General features: G+C 42.7%; 3 protein-coding genes across 3 annotated transcripts in view; 1 reads left to right on the plus strand and 2 right to left on the minus strand.

The window, feature by feature from the left end:
- The window catches only part of trim46a (tripartite motif containing 46a), a 9411-nt gene extending 3164 nt beyond the window's left edge, over positions 1-6247 (plus strand). The window contains exons 4-12 of the mRNA XM_023408882.2: positions 341-539; positions 625-771; positions 860-955; positions 1434-1687; positions 1822-1943; positions 2054-2383; positions 3086-3315; positions 3462-3529; positions 4276-6247. Coding sequence (XP_023264650.1) covers positions 341-539; positions 625-771; positions 860-955; positions 1434-1687; positions 1822-1943; positions 2054-2383; positions 3086-3315; positions 3462-3529; positions 4276-4723 — 1894 coding nt within the window. The 3' untranslated portion in view covers positions 4724-6247. The remainder of the gene's footprint in view (positions 1-340; positions 540-624; positions 772-859; positions 956-1433; positions 1688-1821; positions 1944-2053; positions 2384-3085; positions 3316-3461; positions 3530-4275) is intronic.
- Positions 6248-12558: 6311 nt separating this feature from the next.
- Positions 12559-17708, minus strand: slc50a1 (solute carrier family 50 member 1). Its single transcript, XM_023408888.2, has 6 exons — positions 17484-17708; positions 17153-17230; positions 16939-17062; positions 16681-16842; positions 13763-13882; positions 12559-13661 (listed from the first exon to the last, which is right to left on the minus strand). The coding sequence occupies exons 1-6, from the start codon at positions 17549-17551 to the stop codon at positions 13554-13556; spliced, it is 660 nt and encodes a 219-aa protein (XP_023264656.1). The 5' UTR covers positions 17552-17708; the 3' UTR covers positions 12559-13553.
- Positions 17709-20679: 2971 nt separating this feature from the next.
- Positions 20680-27500, minus strand: part of efna1b (ephrin-A1b) — an 11269-nt gene continuing 4448 nt past the window's right edge. Inside the window, exons 2-4 of the mRNA XM_023408929.2 lie at positions 22466-22761; positions 22178-22366; positions 20680-22035 (exon numbers count right to left, since the gene is read on the minus strand). Coding sequence (XP_023264697.1) covers positions 21914-22035; positions 22178-22366; positions 22466-22761 — 607 coding nt within the window. The 3' untranslated portion in view covers positions 20680-21913. The remainder of the gene's footprint in view (positions 22036-22177; positions 22367-22465; positions 22762-27500) is intronic.

Genomic DNA, 27500 nt, shown 5'->3' on the forward strand with positions numbered 1-27500 from the left:
GGGGGGGGGGGGGGGGGGGCGGGGGGGGTTATGGGGATAGGCAGTTTCCCAGTTTCACACACAGCAGTATGATAAGTGCAGCTGCTCCCTCCCCAGGCAGAGGTTGTTTTGGGCAGGAGAGTGTGACGGTGCATGTTTTACTGCGCAGAATGCACTAACAAGACAGCTGCTGGTGGTGTATCCAGGTCAGGCATTTAAAGAGTTGAACTCCCTAACTACTGAAAAGAGAGCAGGGCAAACCCAGATGAGCTCAAGTTCCTCCATCTTTATTTGCTTTCTTTCTTTACCGCCCTTCACTAGCACCACCCTTATCTCCCTGTGCCCCTTGTCTGCCCTCTAGGTACAGGCACACAGTAAGTCTGGGCAGCGTCGCCATCATGTGTGGTTTCTGTAAGCCTCCCCAGTCTCTGGAGGCCACTAAAGGCTGCGCTGACTGCAAGTCCAACTTCTGCAATGAGTGTTTCAAACTCTACCACCCCTGGGGAACACCCCGAGCTCAGCACGAACACATTCTACCCACCAACAACTTTAGGCCAAAGGTTTGGCTGCTTTTGTGTTTTGAACGTGACATACAGGAGCTTTTCCTCTATTCTCACTTTGCCTTAATCCTCGTTTGTGCTCTAGGTCCTAGTGTGCTCAGACCATGAGCAAGAGAGACTGCAGTGGTACTGCCGTAACTGCCAGAGGCTGCTGTGCCCACTGTGCAAGCTTCGACGTGTCCACCATGGACACAAAGTGTTACCGATAGCACAGGCCTACCAGGCCCTCAAGGTACGTTTGTGTGAAGTCTGTTTGTACTGTGTCAGGATCCTGATCAGGATCCAGCTTTGAAATGTTTACTTTTGTTTTGGTCTTACAGGACAAGGTCACCAAGGAAGTCAACTTCATCCTGGCCAATCAGGACATAATACAGAGCCAGATCACACAACTGGAAGCTGCCATCAAACAGATGGAGGTGAACCAGCTTTTCTCTGTTTTGTTCTACCTCTGCTTTGTCAAAGCAGCTGTTTCCTCGTTATCTTTGTACGAGCGGGACAGAATTCGTCATACACTATATTGTGGTCTACACAACCAATCATTAGTGTTTGAGGGCAATGTGTTGGCTTAGAATTTAATTTATGTTTCCTTGCAAAAAGCAAACGTGTCTTGTTTAGAGGAAACAGCTTTTTTATTGAGCTTTAGTACAATAGGAAGCCATCCCCAGTCTCTCCCCTGGTACTTTACTGTAATTACAACTGCAACTGTGGGGGCAGGTAGTATTATTATGCCCTCTAGAGGCCTGGGGCTCTAGTGCAATGGCGCACTCTTGTACTGGCAATAGCCAAACCATTGTCTCTGTGTTGTCATTTCCAATCTGTAATTGCCTCTTCACTCAGTGGCTCATTGGAGTCTGTTCTGTCGGTCTGTCTGTCTGTCTGTCTGTCTGTCTGTAGGCTAACAGCGCAGCAGCTCTGCAGCAGCTGACCCACTGTATCCGGGAGCTGGGAGCGGCTGTAGCCGAGCGTCAGACGGCTTTGGTCCTGGCCCTGGAGGGATCTCGCAGCAGGAGGGAGGAGGCCCTGTCCGCTCAGGTCTCTGAGAGGCGTGGGCTGCTGGAACACGCAGGTCTGATGGCCTACACACAGGAGCTGCTCAAAGAGACCGATGCACCCTGCTTCGTGCAGGCTGCCAGAATCACTCACAACAGGTACCTGCAGCAAACACATGCTCAGCTGAATCCTGAACTTGGGAGGAATTAATGGGTTAGATTTAGTTAGTTTTTTTTTTTCCACATTTGTTTCTTCTCTTCTTCATTCTGTCACTGTGTTTCTCTCCCTCCAGGCTGGTGAAGGCCATAGAAAACCTGCAGTGTTTCTCTCTCGCTGCCGATCCCTCCTTCAGACATTTTCACTTGGACGCATCCAAAGAGGTGAAGCTCATCAACAGCTTGGAGTTCATACGTGGTGAGCTTCTTTGTTTCTGTGATGTGAACCATTCAAAAGTGACATGGTGCCTCTTTTGGAATCTCAGTATATGTAACCTGTATCTTTCCATCGCTTTATTTCCTCCACAGCCCCACTGGCTCCAGTCATTGACACTCAGAAGACATTAGCCTATGACCAGCTCTTTTTGTGCTGGCGCCTCCCTCAGGACTCGGCCCCGGCGTGGCACTTTTCTGTTGAATACCAGCGACGAGCAGGAGGAGCTGGAGCGGCATGGGGCGGCACCAGATCCCCCAACTCTTTGATAGCATGGCTGCGTCTGGATGAAGTGAGAGGGATCAGTGCCGTGATTGATCGACTGCAGATGGACAGTGTGTATGTGCTCAGGGTGAGAGGATGTAACAAGGCCGGGTTTGGAGAGTACAGTGAAGAGGTGTACCTCCACACTCCACCGGCACCTGGTGAGATATGTAACCCTATGATGTGACATAAACAGGTTTAATTTTTTTTACATTTCATTCATTGCAAAAAGTACAAACACACAGTATTTTGATTTGAATATTTTTCCAGTGTTGTCATTTTTCAATTGATTGACTAATCTTGACAATTCTTTTCTCTCCATCCCTTTATTTCTTCCATCCCCACCTTGTTTTTTTATTTTAGCATCTTCACCAAACCTTCCTTTTTTTGTTCTGCATTCCAGTTTCATCCCAGTCAGGCTCTTTCTGCTTCTGTCTCTCTTGCTGCAGGTCTGTCTTTCAAAAATTCTTCACTGTTCGTTTATATTGTCAATTGTATCTCTTGCTATTATTCTACACATTCATCCTTTTAGAAAAAAACATTAAATCAAAGTCATTATCTGACTTGCAGTTAGAGCTAATGTTAGCTCTGCTCTGTTCCTCATGTTGACTGTTCAAGTCACTTCCTATTTTTCTCTTGGATACACCTTTTTCTCTGGAACTGCCTCTTATCCAGCGTCTCTTCCTACTCTTTAGCTCTTTTTCCATGATGTGTTCAGACTTGCTGTAGTCTGAGTCTGTCTCAGTTTCAGGATCTAATCCTTCCTCCCCCCGACTCCTCTCCTTTTACCTACCTTGCTATCTCTCCCTCTTTACCCCTCTGTTCCCTCTTGTTACGCCTCCTCTCCTCTCTCCTCCTCCTAGTGTTGAGTTTCTCCTTGGACTCTCGCTGGGGTTTGCATGCTGACAGGCTGGCACTGGGTAAAGGCCAAACCTACGCCCGCAGTGTGCCAGGCCTCGCCCTCCTGCAGGCTGCTGATCGCACGCTCACCTCTTGCCACTTGACTTCTGACCTGCTGGTGGCCGACCTGGCTGTCACTCAAGGCAGACACTACTGGGCATGCTCTGTGGAGCCTGGGTCCTACCTGGTAAAGGTGAGAGGAAGTAATGTAGGGCAGTTGTTTTGATATTATGCTGTATATATATATATATATATATTATGGAATCAGCTTTACCTCACATGCTGACTCAAAGTGGATGTGACTAAAGCTTCCTGTCTTTCTGTTTCTCTCTCTTGCAGGTGGGAGTAGGGCAGGAGACTAAGCTACAAGAGTGGTTCCATCTCCCTCAGGACATGGCCAGCCCTCGGTAACTAAATCTTACTATCCTAAATATACAACACTGTGGAACCCACAGTGTTTCTTATGAAAACAAATGTACTGCACCGAAAAAGAAAACGAGATATGAATAGGATTTATATATTGATAAATGCTCTTATTGATGCAAGTTCATTCACTGACATGCATCCTATACATCGGATTACGAGCCATGCCAGAATTGTAACTTTTGTCAGATTTTTCCATCAGAATTTTTTGATTTTTTTCTTGATGTTTCGGCCACTCGGGGTCAGTGGAACAACCTTTAATACAACACTGACATAATATCACCTGCTGCTATCGACGGGACTGATGAGCGCGAGACTGAAACAAAACGGTAAAGTTATAGGTCGTTAAACTGAAACAGTAAACGGGAAGATGCGGAAACGTTCTGAGTGGAACTGTAGAGTCAGGTGATGATTCCCACTAGGGTTCAACCAGAGAAAGTAACACTTGATAACATCAGAAGAAGAACTAATTCACTTTCTGATTCTGTTTTTTTTTTGTAATTCTAAAACATGTATTGTATTTTCTTTCTCACTCTGCTTATGCCAGCTGTGGTTTTCCTTATTAACAGTTATTCTAACAGTTCGTAGTAAGAGCAGTGGAGTATTTCACATCTTCAGGTCTTAATGTATTTGAACATATAGTTTAAGATTCATAAGGTGCATTTTCATCCTTCATTTAGCTTCTTTCTTGTTCAGCCATATTTTCTCCTCCCCTCTGCCTTCCCACAAGCTGTGACCCAGACAGTGGTCATGACAGCGGGGCGGAGGACGGCCAGGACTCCCCTCCCTTCTGCTTCCTCACCATTGGCATGGGCAAGATCCTGCTTCCTCAAGGACATGGTCACAGTCAGAGCCAGGGGGACAGCCAGAGCCATGGAGGAGTCCACTCCCACAGCAGCAGCCACAGTAACCTGCCTCACCCTCATACTGCTCCTCTGCCTCCCCGACTAGGAGTGTGTCTGGACTGTGATAAAGGACGAGTCACCTTCTATGATGCCCACTCGTTGCGGATCCTGTGGGAGGGACACGTGGATTGCTCAGCTCCAGTGTGTCCGGCCTTCTGCTTCATCGGCGGAGGAGCGCTGCAGCTGCAGGATCTCGTGGCCAATCGGAGCATTGAGGAGCCGCCGCCTCGGAGGGTAACCATCCAAACACGAGCAACAAATCTGAGTAAATAAATGAGGAGACAGTTCACTCACAGATCAAAGTTTGTCTCATGTCTATAGAGTTAAAGGTGGTTTATATTCACCACTTTATGTGGGTTGAGGATTAATTGCCTTTGATACTGAATTGAACTGTCACTGCTGAATATGTTTACGTTTTTTCCTTATCTGACTATAAATATCTGATCTTTTGCATTTGCACCTGAAAATATCAAATCTCTCTTTTGGCTTGATTTATTTATCATCTTTTCCTGCTTTCTTTCTCCTCGACTATGGACATTGTGGCTGAAGTGATTTTAGACTATGCAGAAATCTGTTGACAGGGTGAGTCAAACACCTTTATAACAGGTTAAAAAAAATCGGTTTGCAGTGTAAGAAAAATTTGCTCTCCCTTTACACTTGTCTTAATTTGTCCCAGAATGACCGGACAACAGAAGTTGCATGCAAGTGTAACTAGGATTCATAACTTACATATATGCAGATAACTGACTGTCACCTTGTAAAAGCACCTCAGATGTACTGTATGTCTAATTTTCTATCTTAATTTTTAATGTAGCTTCAACAAGTGTTAAAAATGTGTACATAATGCAGAATTAGAGAATGTGAATATTCCTCGGTTGTTGAATTGTGAAGTTCTGCTGGCTCGAGTCAGGATCACGTGTCTCTGTGTCTAAACAGTTGGAATTTTATATAGTCACTGTTTTGCATTTCAAAAGGACTCGTGTGGCATTTCGGCTGGGTAAACATGCTCACAGTTGCCTCCGTGTTTTCAGATTACAACAGAAATGAAACGACAGTAAAAAAAAAAAAAAAAAAAAAAAGGGTTCTGAAGAATAATGTTCTCATCATGCTGGTTGACTTATAAACATGCGAATACATTTCAGTGTTTTACATTCTGACAAAAGTTAAAAATGTAGGTGGCCTACTTGTCCACTATTAAACTGTGGTGTTTGAGTGATTTGCACATACATATTAATGATCGGCTAGAGGAAGTGGATGGAAGTAGGTCTGTTTTAAGAGCTCTGGTTGACTTTAAATTTGACTTTTTTTTTTTTTTGTATAGCTTTTGGTTTTCCTACTGCAACTGACAGTAGCTCAATTAGTAATTGACTAAACTGATTCACAGTTATGTTTGGGGAATGTAAGAGCCCAGGTATGTATCATTTCAATTCAAGAGATTGTCTATATTCTAATATTTTCAAATCAACTGACTCTGACTGTATTTTGATATATGGTATGATTTTCTGGTGTGTGTGTGTGTGTGTGTGTGTGTGTGTGTGTGTGTGTGTGTTTTCAGAGAGAGAAAGAGAGATCTCTGGCTGTGACTTTCATGCTTTCTGATGTGTGTCTGTCTGTGTGTGTGTTTGTCCTGTCTTGAAGAACTTGTCCAGACTCCTCCACTTGTGTTACAGAACAGCACTTGAATGACTTTAGACTGTAGCATCTCAGAAATCAGAATCTACAAATGAAGACTTTGCCTTGCTGGCAGAATGTTTCTATCATGTCATGAGAAACACAATAAATGACTGATAACTGTAACATGGAGTCACTTTGTGTCAAATAATGGCCACACTGGAAGCTATGAAGTGAACTGTAGAACATTTTGTATTTACAGTATTATCAGTAAATGCTGTGATGTTGCCTTTTTTCTGCTCTCTTGAAACAAAAGCAGCTGGAAACAGGAGTGGCTGTCTACTGTCTCATCACTCGCTCCCCTGATACAGTTAAGGCAGAAACTTTTTCTTTAGTCTATGACTTCCTATTTTTTAAGTGCTGACAGCAACTTTTGAATTCTAACCTTCACTGGCAATCACGGAGAACTCTCTTAGTTCTAAACCTCTTTTATTTTCAGCACACCACCCTGCAGCCAAAATTATAATCGTGTCAAATGCAACTGTCGTTTTAATTGTCATGTGCTATTAAGTTGTCACATTTTGACTGACTGTAAACATCAGGACAGTACTCTATTAGGGATTATAAAGACAGACTCTCTTTGTTTAAGTGTCACGGAAGAACTGATGTCTATGAGTGCGTGGTGCCAGACTGCAAGTGAGGGCAAGTGTTCCCTTAATCACTGCAGTGTGCCAGAGCTGCTTCAACAGGTAAAGTGGATCTTCTGTGCCACAAGGTTTAAATATAATAATCCTACTCTGTTCAGAACCAGGGCAAACCTTAGGACAGCTGATACGGAACTGGAGAGGGGCTAAGAGTTCAACATCTTTATTATTCGTGAACAGAAGACAAGTCAAGAGAGGTGAGCCAGTTTACTGGTAGTTATTACTTTGTTTTAACAAGCAATTATGACCCAGACGGTGACAAATGGGGAAGTTCCACAAAGGTAAAAGAGTCAAGTTCAGATATTGTGTAACGCCAGAGGGGTTGTGCATTTGTCATTATCGTTTTACAATAACAGGGAGCTGTTGCAATCTGTTTGCTGTCGGAGTCCGCAACATTAAAGGTTTGCCATTAGGGGGCGACATTGTTTGCGCTTTGATTTTTTTCCCCCTCTGTCTTCTGTGGAAAAAAGTGATTTAGCCAGCAACAGGTGCAAGATGTGTCAACACTGACTTGACCACAAATCTGTGATAACACGTCAGACATCACAAGTTAAGAGCTTTCAACCACTGCTTGGTTCCTCTGAGCCAAACCTTGTGCTACTCACTGATTTACACCTGGAAGAACCCCCCCCCCCCCCATCTAAATAATTAAAATGTACATGTGCAACGATCAGCCAAGTCTGGTTTTCATTAATTGTCCCAGAATGCACTTACAAAATTAAAGACAGTCTAACATATTAATTACAGTTAGCCGCATTGAATTTACACCACACAAGCAAAACTACAAAACCAACATTAATACCACATTGGAGCTCACTATTAATCTAAACAGGGGTAAACTTCAGTGCAAGATGTGTCATAGAAAAATCATCAACTGAAATGTTTCCTCTCTCACTCTAACACCATCTCCACAGGGCTCTGGTCCCAGTGGTTGCGTAATGTCTTTACACGTGTTTACCTGACACAACTCCTCCCTACAGAGGTTAGGCCGGTGTTTTTCTGTGTGTTTGCACGCAAACGTGTGGGCGTGAAATTTACCTGAATTAGAATTATTGTCCTTGTGAAATTATTTAATGATGGGGTTTTTTGACAAAGTTAGTCAAAAGATGAATAAGCAACTACACTACAGTATGTACTAATAATGGGGAAAGGCTTATAAAAGTTTATAATTTCAGATGTATACAAATGAAAGTGTAATTAAAAGATATTTTACCGTTTTTGTTAGTCTTTGAATGTTTTATATTGGAGTCATTAACTATGATGAAACTACAGTATTTGACTGGCCAATTAAGTTTTGTTTGATGTGTTGTCTTTGACTGCTAAAAAATGCTGAGTGCCATGCAGAATAAGTTCCACACGCAATGAGGTGTAGCAAACTTTCAAATGTGCATACAGTGCAGGAAGCTGCAGAAATGTTTGCTAATGCAAGCACAGACTCCAAGTCCCCTGAACAGCTGTGTCTCCTGTCTTTCCTCAGCACCTCTGCACATCACAACGGACGTGTATGTTCTGCCTACAGTACATACACAAACAGACGCCAACTCTCCCCCAACATAAAAGCCTCCACAAGCTCCATCTGTGGTTTGCACTTTTTCCAAAAGAGAAAAAAAAAAAAGTCTGAGAAATCATCAAAAAAATGGATCTCCACCAATGGATGAAGTTTGTCAACATCACCAAAACTATTTTAGTCTGCAACTACACTGAATCCCACACACACCCACTCAATCAAATCCAAATCCACTTTAAATGGTTGCCATTCAAAAACACTTCCAAATCCACATTTCCAAATACACACACACAAAAACCTGCCACATGTGCGTGTTCTGGATGGATGCCAAAGTGAGCAAGCGTGCTCAGACAGGACCAAAGCCCCACAGGCTCTGTGAGTATTTTTGTGTGAGTGTCTGTGTCATTTTTAGACTGGAAAAACATTAGCTCTCCATAAAGTCCTTCACTGTCCTGTAACACCTGCTTGCCTTGATTTTTAGTTGTAGTCTTCAGAACTATAATCTGCTTCGTGGCCGTTTTCACTTTATAAGTATTAGAAATTAGAATAAGAATTAATAGAATAAGAAGTTTGTGAGTTTGATCCAAATGTATTTATTAACTTCTGAAACTAGCACAGTGATAGATGAGTGATAATGAGTTGAATTAAATATTGTGCCTGTAATGCTGCTGTTGTCAGATCCACTGGTTTCAAACACAGTCTGCTGGTGATACCTGACATGATTTATATCAAAGGTGAAAATGTTCATCCTTGCTGACACTGTTTTGGTCCGTAGGCTGTCCTCTGACAGCTTAATGACTGGCTGTCCACATATCACTTCGCTCACTGCTCCCATTCTGAAGGGCGGCAGAAACAGGAGGAGGAGGAAGAGGATGAAGGAGGAGGGAGCAAAAAAATTTGGAAGACTGAGACAGGACATACTGAACAACACTCAAAGCCTTAGGACACACTGGAGGTTCTGCCTGTTTATCTATTTCTGTGGCAGAAGTACAGAGCAAAGGTCTTTTAGCACCAACTGGCAGCAGCAAAAGAGCTGAAGAGTCACATTTTTGTATGTGTGATTGTGTTTGTGTCAGAAAAAGGAAGGTGGTCTTTGTGTGTAACCTACGATGCATGCATTGAGTTCGTGTGTGAGCCCCTCAGCTGTGCAGCCTCCAGGCCCCGAGGAGAAAAATGCTGATTACAAAATCAAAACAAAGGCGGAGAACCTGGTAAAACTGGGGATAGAAAGTCACTTGCTGCTCCCTGCACATGGTTCTCCTATAAATACCTACAGCGCCAACTGCATTTACAAACAAGGGAGTGCATGAATATGCATATACACCAATAAAAAGCTATGACAGAGAGATTATGTATGAATGTTAATGGAGCGACTTCTATGTGCAGTCTCCCGCATATCAAAAACACTTGAAGAGAGACGGCTCTTCTGCTTGTAAACTCTATATAAATCTTAGACTGGCTGACAGTTTCAAGAGGCAGGCCTGATTATCACTGCAGATGATCTGAGTGTACAAACATGGCAGCCAACTGTATGACAATGTCATAAATGTATGAGCAGGACTGTGGGACATCCAAGTCAAGGAGTGAAAGGTGAAGGAGAAGACTGATAAATTGAGCAAGAGAAGGCGTAAGGTGACACGAGTAAGAGATATGATTCAGGAAACGATAAAGAAAAAAAAAAACAACAGTGAGAAAGAGATAAATGACATGACAGTGTGGAAGAATAGGAGGAACAATAGCTGTCCATGGGAATAATTAGATAAATAAGTCAAGGGAGGACTGTGACAGAGATGACTGCGGTGGGTGAGGGGTTGTCAGGAAAACTGAGAGAAGCACATTCCTTCTTTCTCTCTTGTTCGCTTCAAAACAGCAGCTGGGACAGGTGTGCTTTTACTGGTGGCAGAAAGTGCACAGGCTGCTGACTGCCTCCCAGTGTGCTGTGTATATGTTGTGTGTATGTGTGTGTGTGTGTGTGTGTGTGTGTGTGTGTGTGTGTGTGTGTGTGTGTGTGTGTGTTCATATGCTGAGTATGCACACTTTCTGGTTGCAGATTGCATGCAAGCAGAGACTTTGTTGTGTGTAATTACTGGGGAAACAAACCCCACAGATGAGAAGTCGCCCATAATGACAAAAATAGACATCTGAATGCACACATGGTGTTTGTTGGGCAGAGATTGTGAGAGAGTGTCTGTATAAGAGACAACACAGTGCACGTGCAATGTGTGGAGGCCTAGAGGATGTATGCAAAAGTACAAGAGTCAGCTTGTGTGTGTCTGTTGTTTAAGGAGACAGTCTCTACTTCAGGAAACAGAGGGATCCTGTTTGTGAGTTGTACTCATTGTTCAGCTGATTATCCCCCGCCTGCCCCCCCCCCCATCCAACCCACACACTCATATACAAAACATAGGCCTCATGTTACTATTTGGCTGTCAACCAAAGACGTGTACACAACAGCTTGAGGGCCATGCTTTGATTTCCTGTCTAACACTTCACATGTTGTCTCTTCACAATAAAGCCACAGTTTCTAATGAGGGGTGTGTCTGGCCAGTCTATCTGACTCCATGCATTGTCCATCCAACCTTATTGATGTCTATCTCGTTTCACCACAAGAACGGACAACACCTAACGCCTGTATCTTCTCCTGGAATCATCATTTACTCATTTTTCTTACAGCTAAACTCCCCCTGCCTTCCTTTTCCTGCGAAGTGACTAATTTCATTTCATAAGGCCCCCACCTTATCAGTGACTTCATCTTGGTTTATCGGAGCACGCTGGATTACTGTTTATCCCAAGTCAAGAGCAGACCTGAAGACTCTGACGCACAATCCTGTCCCATTATTTTAATAAAAACATTTTATATTGAACTTACGTCATAACTTAACAAGACATATCCATGGAAATCTTTTATTCTTAAGATAGGAGTCTTCTGTGTACTTTGTGTTTAGTGCTAATTAGAAAATGTAAGCATGCTAACCAAGCGGCAACCTCCGAGGCTGAAAAATGAAGCCAACAAGGAAGTACCAAAAACTGCACTTCTTCGAATGGCCTCTTGAGGCAAGCTCCAAAAGAGTCAATCCCCATAGAATCCCATGTTAAAATACCCAACTTTACAGCAGAAATAAACATGTTTACAGTCTGGTACAGAAAATGGTTTTGGTCTCTGCAGCTAATTTCCTCCTTCGTCACAACTTTACTAATTTTTGTATAACTCACCCGTTTAAGTTTGTCTAAGGCTTAAAGTTGTGCATAATTTAGGGCATGCCACTTTGAGTGACAGGTGGATGAGCATATGCCTGCCACAAGCCGGTATGCATCGAAGTCTCGCAAACCTCCTCTTCACCCATTTTTAAATTAGCTAGGAGTTGGGCGGAGTCAGGTACTGGCATGATGGCAACGGGTGAGCAGCCCACTGTGAGCTTCAAAGCCGCTCTTCATAAACCTATGAGTGACATCACAGATGCTACTTCCATCTTTATTCAGTCTATGATGCTTACACCTTGGATTAAGATGGCAAACATGCAAAACATTATGCTAAACAGGTAGCAGTGTCATTGTGAGCACGTTAGCAGGCCTACTTCTGCATTTAGCTCAAAGCACCATGCAGCATAACAGCTAGCTGTTAGCGTGGCGCTTGACTATAGAACAAGACAAACTTGCATCTCTCCATGAAATTCTTTTATTCTTGTCCCTGGTTTTAGTGTTTCCTACCTCTATCTCATTTATACATTCTTCTTCTCTGCCTTCTCATCTGCTGCTCAAAGTTTTCCCCTTTTCTTTCTTGTTCTCTCTTTCAACTATAGCTCACTTATCTCACACTCCCACTCTTCTCAGCTTAGCTTTTCTCCTGCAAAACACTCAATTCCAGCACAATGCTGTGTTGTGTCTGTGTGTGCTCTTTCAGGGGCAGGCTCTTTGAGCTCAGGAAAAGAGGCCAATGTAACACACACACACACACCCACATACACACCCACAAACACACAAGATGAGAACCTCTGGCGTGGCCTTTCCCACCACTGCCCTCTCTGTATCAACATACTCACACAAACAAGCTCTTTCGCACTGCTACACCATTAAACAGGCTTTTGTCTCACACACACACACACACAGTTATCTCCACACATCTGCATGTAAGCTCATTACTGCATCCAAAACAAAAACCTTCTAACTACAGCACAAACCCTCCCACTTCAAGGGTCTTGTGTGGCTTTCACACTTTGTTGAGTAACCAAAAATGTTTCATCTTCACCTTGTTCACAACTTAATATTCAATCAGCAAAGAAAAGTAATTGATGGTTAAGATAAAAATTTATTTACATGGCCCCTTTAAAGATCTTACATCCTTTAGCAGTGAGTGAATTAGCACCGACACTCAGCTGTTTAATTTGCATAACATATGTCCTTATTATAGGTAATAATGAGGGAAAAAAAATACAATTTTATTACCCATGACAACCAGCCACCAGAGAAATAAGAATCATTCATTTCTGTAAACAAATCCTGTGGTGTTAATCTCGTCTTGCATTTGATTTAATCTCACAAGAACTTATAAAAATAGAATTTACAATATAAGTAATCAATATATGACCTTAAACATAAGCCCAGAATACACATCCTGTATCAAAAAGATTCAGACACAAAATATATAGAAAACATTTATAAACAAATATAACTTACTGCCACTGATATGACTCAATATTTTGTCTACATGGTGATACCAACTCTGAAGAGGTATGAAATCATCATTGCCTTACCAGGCTGTGGGGAAAAATATGAAACTATATAGGACAGCGTTCATACATGTGTACCAGGGAACAGAGAAACAATATGTAATATTAAAATAGCAGCCAACAAGTTACAATTCCACAAAAATCTTTGGCTCGTAAGTGGTGAAGAAGATTGAATCCAATTTCATTGGATTGTGAACAGAGAAAGTTTGTTGGTCAGTAAATGCCATTGATCTTTAATGGCAAACATGACCTTACTGAAGGCACTTGACAGACATGGAGAGGAGACACAGGTTTGACAAAGAGCCGCAGAAAAAACTGGTGAATCGACATCATAACTTTTTCACCTAATTGAGTTTACTGTACTCATTTGTATACCTCCACAAGAAGCACAAGACATTACCTCCACATTATAAGTGGTGTCACCCTAATGACAGTTCATTCCTTGTCATGTGACTCTGTTTCGCTCTATTAAAAGGACAAGACGACTGATGGGAGAGCTGCAGCCAACAAATCTGTCATCTCTTTCTGTCTTCATAACCATCGCCCTCATGTCCTCATATCTGCAGTGACTTATAGGAAGGCGAGCTTTGATTGACAGACGCAAATCTCCAAAACAGATAAAATCTGATGAGGCTGGTGAAGATTCCAGGTGTGTTTGGAACCTGGAATGAACATGAATAGGAAATAAAAAGACATAAAGGATAGTAGTTTTCATTTCAATCAAGAAAAAATGTTGAAAGCTGTGTTTAAATGTATCTCTTACCACAATATAGTTATCATTTAGCTGTAGGCCGTAGAGGACCCAGGAGGTTGAAGTGAAGAAGGTGGCTACAGTCAGGGGGAAGGACAAGCACTGCACATTACGACTACGTATTATCTCTACCTAAAAGAGAAGAGAGGAAGAGGAGGACGGCAACAATTAGTTAACAGATAAACATTAAAGCTACATTAATCGATGTTTTTGTATTTACAATGCATCAAATTACAATGTGAAATGTAAAGAATCGCTTGAGGTGACAAACAAACAGAATTATCTGCCCTGCAGTTCCCCTCAGCTCTGTGGAGTGTTTTAGTGTCTTTCAGCTCATTCTTTTGGTTTTCCAGCCAACAACTTTATTGTTTTGCTTCAGTTTTATCAACCCTGTTTCTGTGTTTTCAGCAAAATAAATAAATAAATAAAATTTAAAAACTGTACTCTACTTGCAGAGTAGACTCAGTGGGTGACACTCAGGGTGTCAGGGGTTTATTCCTGTCTATTCCTCTCCACTGTTGCCAAGTGCTGCCTGTGGATGGAACTGTCAGGTTTCTCTCTGCAATATTTGAGGTTACTCTGTGAGGTGCATTGAGATAAAATATCTTCAGATTGGCACTATATCAATAAAACTGAATTAAATTGAACATCAGTTTAGCTAAGTGGCTAATAGCAAACTAAAGGCAAAACTCCTGTGTGCCAGTCAAGTCAAGGTAGTAGTAGTTAATATGATTGCATCGCTATAACCGATCCGGCTTCAGACCGAGGTAGGACCACCGAGCTAATTAACATAAGGACACAGACATATATGAATAAATTAATAAATGAATGTAGAAATGTAGAAATACAGTAATACATGTATAAATTAATAATTAAATAAATGCAGAAACACAGAAATAACAAAATGTAGAAATGCATAAATAAATAAATGTAAAAATACGGAAATAGCATTTGGTATTACCAAAATGCATGTATTTTGCATTTATTTATGTATTCAATTTTTTACTTTTTTATAAATTTTTTGTCCTTCCTTCATCTTTCAGGGTTTAAAACAAGCAGGATTGTTTGACTATTACAGTTTATGCCTCCATTTGATTTCCTTTTAGCAATGTCGCCACATGTCCAGATCTCAGTAATTAATCTGGTGATTGTTACCAACAGGAATGACGGCTGTGAATGTTGTATTAACCTGGAATTTCCCTTCAAATACCAGAAGCACATCTGGAATGTGCTGCAATGTTTATGGATAGATGGCCTTAATGAGGATGTCTTTAGGTTTACACAGTGTATAATACCAACATCATATTATATAAACTGTAAAGAGAAAACAAAATGTCACCAAGGGGATGAAGCACAAACAGACAGAGGCTGGGAATAACAGGAAGACACAGATGAGGGAAAGAAAGGCAGGAAACCGACTGGGGGTCATTCAGAGCTGTGGCACAGATGGGGGGAAGGAGACAAACAGGATAGTAGAGGAACCAAAGGATGATATGAAGACACAAAAGGAAAGAGAGAGGGCAGGGGATTTATTCCTTCACCTGTAAATAGCTGCATGTGCAGAGCCGACATGAAGAGGAAGACCAAAAAAACGTGCTGTCCACAGCTGTATAGACTGAATACAGTTGGCGTTTAAGTGAATATTGTGGAGTTTGTAGAAAACAGCTTTAACAACACACTGTTTAGAAATAAGAGCTCCCTCCTGCCTCCTAAAGACATGATTGACAGGCTGTACAGAATGAATTCCTATTTTAAGGATGAATGTAGTTTTAATGGTTAAATTAACTCTTTATTTAAAAATGATTAAAAGTCACCTTTTTGCCATTTTTAAATTAATACTACAGCATTTCCTGATTTTATCTACAGAGCATGAACAATGCATTTCAGAGATCTTGTGATGATGGACTGCACAATGTTGCAACTGTCACCTGACTGGTTTTTCTAGAGAGGCAGCCATGCAATGACTCTCTAACCTCAATATTTATCCTCTTTCAAGAGTGTGACAAGTTTGATGTGTGACAAACTTGCTAGTTTTGTCTTACAGACCTAGTAATTAACTGTGACAGAAAACAGAGAAAAACATAAAATTTTAATTAAAATTAAAATTAAATTTTAATTTTTAAACGAGGATAAACCCACTAAAAAAAGCAATTGACTCCTTTTACGCTGCCAGCTGAGTTTCCCGGAGAGCACACACACAACTGCAGGGAGCAATCACACACACACAACTGCAGGGAGCAATCACACACACACAACTGCAGGGAGCAATCACACACACACACACACAGATGCAGTCGTAGGGGGAGAAAGAGTGAGCTACTAGAGTGATAAAAACAGATCTGTCACGAGTTGGCGCTCCTGTAAGTCGGAGCCTCTGTGTGAGATCCTTTAAACGGTGATTGTGCGTTTTTAAATCTAATTTCAGCGTTGCAGCTCACTCCTGCATCCTTGAGTGTAGCTGCGGTGTTTGTGGTTTGACAGCAGCGTGTCAGGTCTGTTTACAGTGTCTGTGCTCAGAAAGACGTCAGCTGGGTGTTGTGTTTACATCAATGCTGACGGGAGCCGGAGCTGATAAATACCCAAGTCTATTGTAGAGTCATGTGACCAGGGTGTGAGTGCCGATTGTAACTTTTCCATTGCTGACAAAAGCCTGATGTTAGTGGGTTTTAGCGGGTTTTTTGAACAGAGGAAAAAAAGGTTTTATATATAGCAAATGACTTTGTGCATGTGAGCTGATATTATTTGATAATGAATTTGTGTTATCATGATAACAATTTTGTTGAATGATGAACAGTAATTGTATTCCAGATTAAAAGCACATTGCATTTTGTCTCTGCATTGTCTGTGAAACCAGTGAGAGAAGCATGTTCATGTGACTTTGTACATGCTGTCTGTATGCTGTGTTCGTCTGTAGTGCATGTGAGCCGTACCAGGTCGGCGAGCGGGGACAGGTACATGCTGACGGTGACCACGCTGCAGGTGAGGCCCAGCTGGTTGAGCCGAATTTCTCCCTCCGGAAGAAACATGGTGAAGTAGCACCAGCCGCAGGTCAGCACAATCCCTGCTGCAAGAGTCTCCGACATCACCAGCCTCTGAAAGAAACACACAGGGAGACGCCGAGATGTTTTCACACCCGAAATGAGTTGGATGTAGCATCAGTGATGTGTTTTCTGCAGATGCATGCTGACCTTTTGTTTTGTGTAGTGGAAGTACATGATGATGTACAGGAACTGGAGGACAGCTCCGATAACGTTGACCAGGACGATCGTCTGATCCGCCTTCAGAATCCCATAATACAACCAACCCAGGTTGCTATGAAAACAAGACAAGCTTCAGATGCGCCGAGCAGGACAAAGAAAGAAAGATCAAGGATGGCGGACAAACACAAAAACACAAACTCACTTAAGACATGTGGTGAGAAAAGGGAGAAACTGGATATTGTCTGCACTTTTGGATTCTCTCATCTTCTTCAGGTCGGTCCTAGAGAATCACACACACACACACACACACACACACACACACACACACACACGAGAGAGAGAGTGAGCAAGAGTGAATGAACACATAATTAAAGACAATAACCTTATCAAATGAGTTCACACAACCAAAGTGCAACCAGCAGCCATCTCCAAAATCCATCTCGTGTTCTCCACCAGCCACATTAAAGGTAACAGGAAGAACTGAGACTGTAAAACTGCCATGTTGCATGTCATTAATCATCGATACAACTTACAGTCCAGTCGAGAACATCCCGACTGTGAACACGATGCAGGCCCATGACAGAAGCTGCAACAAATCCATAGAGCGGGAGAAAAAGAAATGTAACACAGCGCCCGGTTTGGTATTTTACGTGCAGCGTCTTCTTTTAATCACGAACGCTTCGGTTGCATGAAATAAAGTATCAACTATAACTACGCTGACGTGCTCCTTCTCTCTCTCACTGTATTTCCGTGTTTGCAAACAGTCTACTCAGGGTTTCTGCACTATGATTGGCTAGGTGGGGTGGATTTGCTCCAATGGGATGCTGAAACGAAAGAGTACGTTGCGCGTTGCGTCATCACGTCGCAAACATTTGGTAGCTGGAAGGTGTTAGTGGAGGCTGATGGATGGAGGACTGTCAGAGAGGCAGGGATTGTTCAAAGTCATTTGGATTAAACTTTTTATTAACTCAATAGCCCCTGATTTACCTCATGAAATTTCTGTCTACATAATTTTATTCATCATACATTTGTTAAGACATTTGCAACAGACATCTTACAGAAGGATTCTGTGCCGAGGCTGCAACCAACAATCATTCATTCATTCATTCATTCATTTTCTACCGCTTATCTTCTAGTAGGGTCGCGGGGGGGGCTGGAGCCTATCCCAGCATCTTTTCGGGCGAGAGGCGGGGTACGCCGTGGACAGGTCGCCAGTCCATCGCAGGGCAAACACATAGAGACAGACAACCATTCACACTCACAGCCACACCTATGGTCAATTTAGAGTATCCAATTAGCCTAGTCCCCATTTTGCATGTCTTTGGACTGTGGGGGGAAGCCGGAGTACCCGGAGAGAACCCACACTTGCACGGGGAGAACATGCAAACTCCACACAGAAAGATCCCACGGCCGAGCCGGGACTCGAACCCGGAACCTTCTTGCTGTGAGCCGTGCACCGTGCAGCCCCCAACAATCATTTTCAATATCAATTCATCCAACAAATGTTCAGTGTATAAAATTATGAAAAATATTCAAAGATATTCAACTTACTATCAGATTCACGTTTGAGAAACTGGTAACAGAGAATTTCTGACATTTTCGCTTCAATCAATCATCAAAATGGTTGCCAGTTATTTTTCTGTCAATCTGCTAAATGATTCATCAACTAATCTTTTTCCCTTTAAAAGTACCGGTTGGTTTCTGGGTGCCTGGGGAAATTGTGAAATTGGGATGAATAGTGAGGGTCAAGGGCTCTAATGAAAGTTTCCATGGGGTTGCATTACTTGATCTTGACCATTCTTGTTTTAATCTGTCTTCTCTGAGCTCCCCAACCTCATGGAAGTGTAATATTTAAACGCTGGAGTGCTCCTTTAACAGAGGAAACATGTTTCTGCTACACTGAATTAAACAAGTGATCACAAGCAGCGGGCCACAATCTATAAAAGATTGGACCCACTCATTTACATAATTACATGCATATACTATTGGTTTTTCTAAATTCAACATGCAATGTTTTTAGTGTTTAAAATGACAATTGAAACAAACCCAACTGCAGGGTACCAATGTAATTAAACATTTAATTTCATTCCATATCTATCATTTTTCAGCTACTCAGTGAACTATTCAGGTGACAGAGTGCCATTTCATGGAACTTACATCCATAAATTAAGAAGATGATTCATTTTCAAAGTTGTGAATTAAAACATTAAACTACCGCTACCTTCCCTTTCAGCAAAGTTCAGGTGAATTTAATGCTAATCACCTAAAATGTGCAAGGATAGATGAGGCTTTCAGTGCCGTCGCTGCAAATCTCTCGCCACAGGCTCTTTTTTTTTTCACTCACTTCTCTCAAAACATCTCTCAGACTTGACCTTTAACAACTGTCTCTGGTGGATAATCTTATCACTTCTTCTCCTTCAGTTTCTTTTAGTTTTTTTTTTTTTTTTTTAAAGTTTGCATCTGTTTGACATTTGACTTTTTTCACCCAATTTTCATTATTTTTAATGTCAATTCTGTATAGTTGCAGAAGGTTTGCCGTTCTGGTTTGTTTTGGATCTTTCTGTTATTAAATTGTAATTTATTTTCTTTTTGTGAATTGTCTTTTATGTAAAGCACTTCCAGTTTCTTTATGTGTTACAAACACAATGTCTCTCTTTGTCTAGCACTGATAGGTATTTCTAACCTTTGTCTTTATAGACAATTTATATGTGATGCTATGTGATAATATAACTATGTGTCAATAACTTCACACTGCAGGAACTATTTTTTATAGTTAGAAGACTTTGGATACTGGAGTTCTGTTAATGCCCTTTTACTTCTATGCAAACAGAAAACATAATGAAGGTCTTGTACTTGTATCTTTACTTTTACAGTATATGCAAGTAAATGATTTCAAAGAACTTTACACATTGCCGTATGAACTGAGTAATGTAACTGTGAATACTGCCATATTTGGTCTGTTCCTTCAGGCACAGTTTAAAGTTGTCCTGCATTATCAACCCCAGTCTGCAGATACATGGGTGCTACATTGAAACAAGATTTCTGAGCTGTGTGATCATCTGCAGTGAATTTAAACCATGACGTGATGATGGAAAAACAAAGAAGTCCGTTTTATGTTCTGGTTTTGAATGTATATGTTGCATGGTTTTACAGGGGATGGCGACTTTTGACAGTTTTCAGTCAGCTCTGAATTTTGCAGGTATGAACGTTTGTGCACTCTGCTCCTCTTCATTCTAACATACCACTGTGCAGACGGATGTTCAGCTCTCCCTCCAAAGGGGATGTATAGAGTAGTAAAAGAAAGGGCAAAAAAAAAGGAGAAAAAGAGTGTGAGTGAGGAGGCGAGAGTGACACCTTCACACCCAGCTGTCAGTTTTCTTGTGGGCCTCTCTCCCTGCACTATCCCGCGCTATCGCTCCTTCATCGTCCCCCTCTTGGTTCTCGTGTTTGGTTTTCAGACTGTGAAATCCAAGCCAGGGCAAGCTGTGTCACCAGGGATGAAAGACAGCGAGGGCAGTGAAGAGGGGATGAGAAAATAGAGGTTGGGAAAGACCTGGGGGTGGAAATCTGAAAGGGGCTGGAGAGATTTCATCGGGTAGGAGATGGATAGCTTTGCTAAAATATTGTGTCATCCGTCAAAATCTCAACGCCCTGAGTGGGATTTCAAGATCCAAAGTAGGTTAATGCAAAAATAAATTTCACTATAGCTGATAAAAACCAAACAGATACTTTTATTACATCACAATTTTTTTTTTATTTCACTAAAGATTTTTCACATCTTAAACAGTTTCTTATAGTTTTTCTTTATGTACAAATTTACATATAAACATGTACAAAATGACACTAGTATGTTTGACAAGAAAAAACTAATGTAAATAAATTGTGGCAAGTCCCTTCACTTTGAGGTTTGACAATGTGAACAAGCATCGCAAACATCAGCCAGTGTACCATCATACCATGACACTACCAAGACAGCAGAGATGAGTGAAGAACCATTAGTACAGAAGAGGCTCAGCTCCCTGACACTCCTGCTAGTGTTAGGTTCTCCAAACCACTTACATGAGAACTTATAATAGATTGGCAAGATTATGACTCACGATTTACATGAGGATCCAAATTAATTGTTTTATAGTTGTAATGGTTCTATACTCTGTGCATGCAGTAAGTATTACTTAATGAGTTAAAAAAATAATAATAAGTTGGCTGAGAACCACTAGTTTGGATTAGACAATTTGTTTACTTGTGTAGTTTTACAATTTAAAAAAAACATGTGATGTCAGACACTTTCTGCTCTTTCTAAACTGCAGCACCTGACTCAAAGTGAGTTCGAAGGAGACTTAAGAGACATAACAGGGAGCTGAGTGCTACATGACAACAATCCTACATTATGTATAGGCAGTAGCCGACAACATTTCCAATACACAATCAATAATTTCTTTACATGAAGAGAATGAAAAAAGACATTGACGGTTTGAGATCAGTAATACAGTGCACGGATGTACCAATGGTATAAAAATCTGAAAACACATAATGAGGACAATGTGTTCCTCTTGTCATTTTCAATCTGATGTGAATTTATAAGGTCTTTTGATCAGTTTGCTTCCAGTTTTGTTCATCATGGCTGAAAAAAAGTGTGCATCTTAAATGGTCAAAAATGAGAAATCCATCCTTGTAATAAAGTAAGAAAAAACATCTTTGAGGTCTTCTTCTTTGGAACGATCCACGTTTCCACATTCACGCAAACAAACACATCACACTCACTGACACACACACACACACACACACACACACACACACACACACACACACACACACACACACACGCACACACTCACAACACACACACGCACTGATCATGCTTGTATAAAAAGAAAAAAAAAAATCTGTATTAAAAAACTTCTTAGTGTTCATGGTCCCAATGACCAGCATTGAGTTAGCATTGTCTCTGTTATGGTCAGCAGCCTTAGTGCAGCATCAAGGATAATAAGACTGGGATCATGGTAAAGAAGAGGGAGAAGGAAACCAGCGGTGCTCCTGAGCTGCCGATACTCCTCTGGACGTTTGGCTCCATCACAGCAGGGTCATCTAAGGAAAGAAAAAGGGAGGGTGAGTCAGTTTCACATTTCATCATTCAGGCAGGGTAAACACACCCAGCTGGGCCTGTCTTAGACACGACACTGCTGGGACTATTTTCTATCTGTCTGGTATTTTGGAGAGGAATCCTCACCTGCTGGGAGCCGATTAGACGGGTTGTGCACTCCTCCAGTGGCAGGAAACATCACTTTTCCTTCATCTGAGCTTTTCCCTGTCTCCTCTGCTTTGGGTTTGTCCAGGTGAGTTTTCCCAGAGCCTTTATGCCCGACGACATCCACTTTCAGCCTCAGACAGTCCTGTCCATGGTGATGCATAGGCTTGGCTGGAGAAGGTCAGAAAGAGAGAAAGCTTTAATACAAGAAACCGTCTCAGGCTCCCAATAGGTTGATAAAAAATCAAAAATCCAGTGGTTGATACTTACAGATATAATAATAGCTCTCTCCCTGTCTGAACTCCTTGCCCAAGGTGAAGGGTGTGAAGCGCTGGAACTTCTCAGAGAATTTCTCAGGGGCGTGGAGAGCGAAGGGCCGCGAGCACTCCCAACGGAGCTGGTCAAAGGAGTGAGGTTTACACACATCGTAGTCCTCCCTCTCCACCATGTACAGCACATAGCGCTCAGCTACATGCGATGACACCTCACCGTGGGTGTAGTGGGGGCAGATGATGTCCAGATAGTCATTGATGCGCACTTCCACTGTGTACTCATCCCACAGGAAGCTGCAGGGAGACAGGAAGAGAGGTTACTGAAAAATGTCCTCCTCCAGAGTGGAAAAGTCTCTTCTTCACAAAATGAAAAGAAACATGAATTGCGGAGGCCGGGATCAACTGTTTTGCACACATGTTCAACACACACACACACACACACACACACACACACACACACACACACACACACACACACCCTGGCTCAGAGAAATGCGCTGTTGACGACAAATAAAAATAATCACGACACGTGCAGCAACAGAAACCAGACTTACTCACACAAACAACATGTTTTGACACACAGGTGAAGCTAACTAGAAGGATGTGTCGGTGCGTTCCAGTGTGCTTGTGCAAACCCGTCACTGTGACTGATTTAGAATGAGCCTGATCAGGTTGGGCTTGTTCACTTTGTTTTTTGGATGAACACACCTAGAATCTCCTTAAACCCTACCACCATCCCACTCACACACCTTTCTTTCACTCGAGCCCTCCTGTTGCCTTCAGCAGAGACTCACTTCTCACAAGTAGACAAAATTTTAAATAACAGCCCCCTGTCTGTATTTCTGTCTCTCAATCTCTTTCCAATTCCACCAAAGACAGAGGCACAGTGGGTGGAGACAGCCAGACTGTCGCTTTCTTTTCTCCCTTTTCATCTTTACCCTTCATTTAGTTTTATGGCTCTTTTTCAGCCTTCCCGTCTCCTCTTTGCTCACCTCCCGTCCTTGTTTCCCCCAGTGTCCTAATGAAGTATGGAGAGATGGTGAAAAATAACTATAAATCCTGTACAGTCCCATTGCACTATTGTGATAATGGGGCTATGTGACAATACAAAAGTAGGATTCAGGGAGTTGTGTTAAATTTTTTGCCCCAGTAGAACTTTGACTCTTTGTTAATATATAGAAACTACTCAATTAGGAAGGGATTTGTTGAGGCAATGAATGAACTTTAAGCTGCTATCTTCGCTTTTAGTTTCACATTACTAATATGTCTTCCCTGTAAAGTAAACATGATGCAGGTGAGGCCGTGCTATGCTGGTACATGTGTCGTACGGATGGCTGGCTCGCGCTGTGAGATCAGCCAAAAGCCAGTGGGTGAAGAAAGACGGATATTTGCGCGCGACTCCGATTACATCCTCAGGGGAAAAAACTTCTAATCTGCTTAGACTGAATAATTGCTGGTATTTGTGTGTGAACATGTCGTAGAGAGTGAAAGTGACAAGAAAACAGCTCCTGTGTGTCTGCCATTGTTTAAGTGTGTGTGCCCCGGCATCAAAGCATGTTGTGGCTCCTGTTGTTGTGGCTCCTGTTGGGAGCCCCCCCCCCCCCACTTCTAGCCAAGTCAACAGACACACTGGCTCCAAATGTGGGCCTCTAACCCCTCCTTCCTGGACTCTGTGTGTGTGTGTGTGTGTGTGTGTGTGTGTGTATCAGTTAGCGCTAACCTACCTGTCAAAACATGCTTTGTTAGCTGAGCACAGCTCTACACTTGTTATCCAGGGCTAACAGGATGATCACCGCCCTCCGATCACTGCTCTCTCTCAGAAAAGGTTCTTTGTGCGTGCGTACACTCCTGTGTAGGTGTGCACACCTTTGCTTGTGTGTATATGTGTGTGTTTGCCAGGGCAAGTGTTTCAGTGAAAGGAAGAAAGAAACATCTGTTGCAACCTAATTGGCCAAATAATCTCTGTTCTCATCTTGTTCCTCTCTTCTTTGTTTTCTTTGAGTAAAACCAGTAATAACAGACTCAGAGAAAACAAGCCGCTTGGCAGTTCACTCTAAAGGAAAGAATCCTTTTAAAAATTGTATGGGATACACCTTCCTTCCCCCACACTGCGTCCTTGTTAGTGGCGAGGCTGCCCTCCGCACAGAAACACAGCCTTGTCAAAAGCCACTGAAAACAGATTCTGTAGCTAATTTCATTCATGGATCACGCTTTTAAGAAAACTCTCCTTTTATCCTTCTCCTCACCTCCTCATTTCCCCCCTCCTCCTCCTCCTCCCCTCCTCCATTGGTCTGGCTAATTAAAAGCTGTTAGGGGTCTGGGGCCAATGTGTTCTCTAGAAAAGGAGGGGAGGAGGAATGAATAGGGTGTAATTATACCCTTTCCCTCCCCAAAGACAGAATGCCTGAAGGCTACAGGGCCCCTTCAACCCCTGTACCTTACCCCTTGTGGAGCTTTCACTGCCCTGGCTGCTGTGGATGTGTGTAATATGTGTGCTCATATGACTGTCCAGATTTATTTATGCTTGAATTAGTCTTTTATTTGCAGTTAATTATGTTATCAAGTGAAGAAGTGGGGAAAACTCTGGCCCCTGTCGAACTAGGCCAGAGTCTCAAACCCACGTCTTTCGCTAGTCCTCTCCCTCTGCACTCCTCACGCTCTCCGCCTTCTCCGCTCCTCAAAGCTCTCAAATGCTGGAGACTTCCCAGCGTCTCCCCTCTCCTCGGACCGGCAGTTCTCGGAAGAGTGAGAGTCGCATTAATGTGATCGCTATGTGGCATGTGAGAGTGAGAGCCAGGTGTGCACGCTGTTTCAAACCTACTTTCCACACAGCTTCTTCTTCCTGTGTGTTGGTTTGTCTCTCTCTCTCTCTCTCTGTGTACATGTTTTCAAGGGAGAGGGATTTCTCTGAAGACCCTTATCCAGGGCGTCTCATGCCTCAGGCTGATGAGCACATCTGTTTATCGAGGCCTACTGGAGCCTCTTGTGTGTTTGACTCTGTGTGTGTGTGTGTGTGTGCGTGTGTGTGTGTGCGTGCACGTGTGTGTGTGTGATTTCTTGCATGTGACTGAGGTGTGGGTAAACAGCGAAGGTTGAAGGTGGTTGTTTCTCACTATGGAGCTATTCCAGCTTTTGCGTCAGTGGGCAAGGTGTGTGTGTGTGTGTGTCTTGGTACGTGTGTGTGTGTGAGTGTGTGGTAAGGGCATAAAATAGTAATATAGCTGTAGCTGTGGTGGTTATGACAGTAGGTGACTTGTTCAACACTTGCCATTGTCCTTGTACTACTGCTCTTCTTCTCTTTTCTCCTGTCATCCGTCTTTCCTTTTTCCCCATTCTCCCTGACAACCCTGCCGTTCCTCCATTTGTCCCCTGAGCTCGCACTGGTTTCGGTCAAACAACTGACACAGGAACTCTTGTCCTTCACCGTCTCTCTGGGGAGCGTTTCAAACTGGCAGCCGGGGTCGAGGGGGTTAGAGTTCAGAGTCGCAAACTTCTCACACACACTACCGTCTGAGTCAGCGCTGAGGATATTTGTTTCACAAGCGCACACACACACACATGCCCACATTCATGGAGCGAGTCAGCACCACTGAAACACTAAACAGATGCAACCCACCCCCCCCCTCACCATTTGCTCTGCAGGTAATCAGTAGTAAGTGTGCACACACAGGAATGTCACAACGGGGGCCTGTGGTTTGGATGGTTTACTGTGTTCTCACAAGGCGCACTCATCACATTTCCACTCGCACTCTCACACACTTTTACTTCGACATGCACACTTAATACCCTATTAATTTGCTGCGGTATGGCAGATGCACACCTCCTTTCACACAGGCTGAGGAGCTGTCAGTGGTTCTAATGGATTTAGCTGCTCACTAGTGGGACACTCCATAAAAGCCAATCTAATATGCACTGAAAAGTCTTTATACATTAGCCTCCAATGTAATCTACCTTCATTCTTGGAAAATTCATCTTCCACTTGGCACCATCAAGTATTTTGCAAATGTGGGTGTATATATCTGTACACGCATGCCCCAGTGTGATAGTTAAGACACTGAGAATCCCTTTGGCCCTAGTAGGATGAGAGCGTTTAATATTGTCAACACTGCCGTTTCTCACTTATTCAATTCCAAACTTCTCCCCTCCCTTCATCCATCACTGTCCACTCTCTCCTCCCTCCGTCTGCCTCTCCTTTATTCTTTTAAAATTAGCCCATCCCCCCCTCTCCCAATCCTCTATTTTCTCCTGTCTCTTAATGCTGACATAATATACCAGAGCTCTTCATCCAGGCTAATTTCTCAACACAAATCCCTTTCTGTAGTTCACCCTTCTCTCACCCTGCACCCAGACCCCTCCTCCTCTGTACGCCCCAAATCTTTTCACCCTGTCCCCCATTTTGCAGCCTCCCATTCTGTCTGCGATGAATAGAAGAAGGCCAAATGGTATCAAGCTTGGTTTAATATGTTGGGGGGGGGGGTCAGGCAGAGTTAATCTGTGTGTCTGTGTCCGTCTAGCTGAGAAAGAAAGTTTAGGGACTTATAAGGATGTAAGAAGACTGTAAGAAAACTGTTCAACTTTTTCATTTGGAATTAATTCTATATTAACTGCTGCAAAAGAAAGCCTCCTCAGATACTTGGGCAGAAGTCCATTTGTTGTTAATTCTGCCCTTTAGGGGGCGATGGTGGGCTATGAGTGGACAGCAATGCCAAGGTATGTCTGAAATGCTATGAATGAGCAATGGACACACGCACACCACACGCACACACGCACGCACGCTTGCCCACACATACTACGATAACGCGGGGCCTCTGTAGTGTTAGCAAGGCCAGGGCTGAGAGGTGCTCTGTCCTCCTCCGGTGGAAAACTACTGGCGCAAAAACAGAGGAAGGTCTGTGAGAAAGAGGGGGACTGATAGAGAGAGAGGGAGGGGGGGGAGTTGTAGAGGAAGTCTGGACCACAGATAAGGAAGCGAGAGGAAGAGCAGAGAGAAAACAGAGGTACATGGGTACAGTGACGTGGGTCGAGGAAATCTA

Source organism: Seriola lalandi, unplaced genomic scaffold (assembly GCF_002814215.2).
Source record: "Seriola lalandi dorsalis isolate HSWRI2012SDOR001 ecotype SW California unplaced genomic scaffold, Sedor1 jcf7180002054376, whole genome shotgun sequence".
Lineage (NCBI taxonomy): Eukaryota > Metazoa > Chordata > Actinopteri > Carangiformes > Carangidae > Seriola > Seriola lalandi.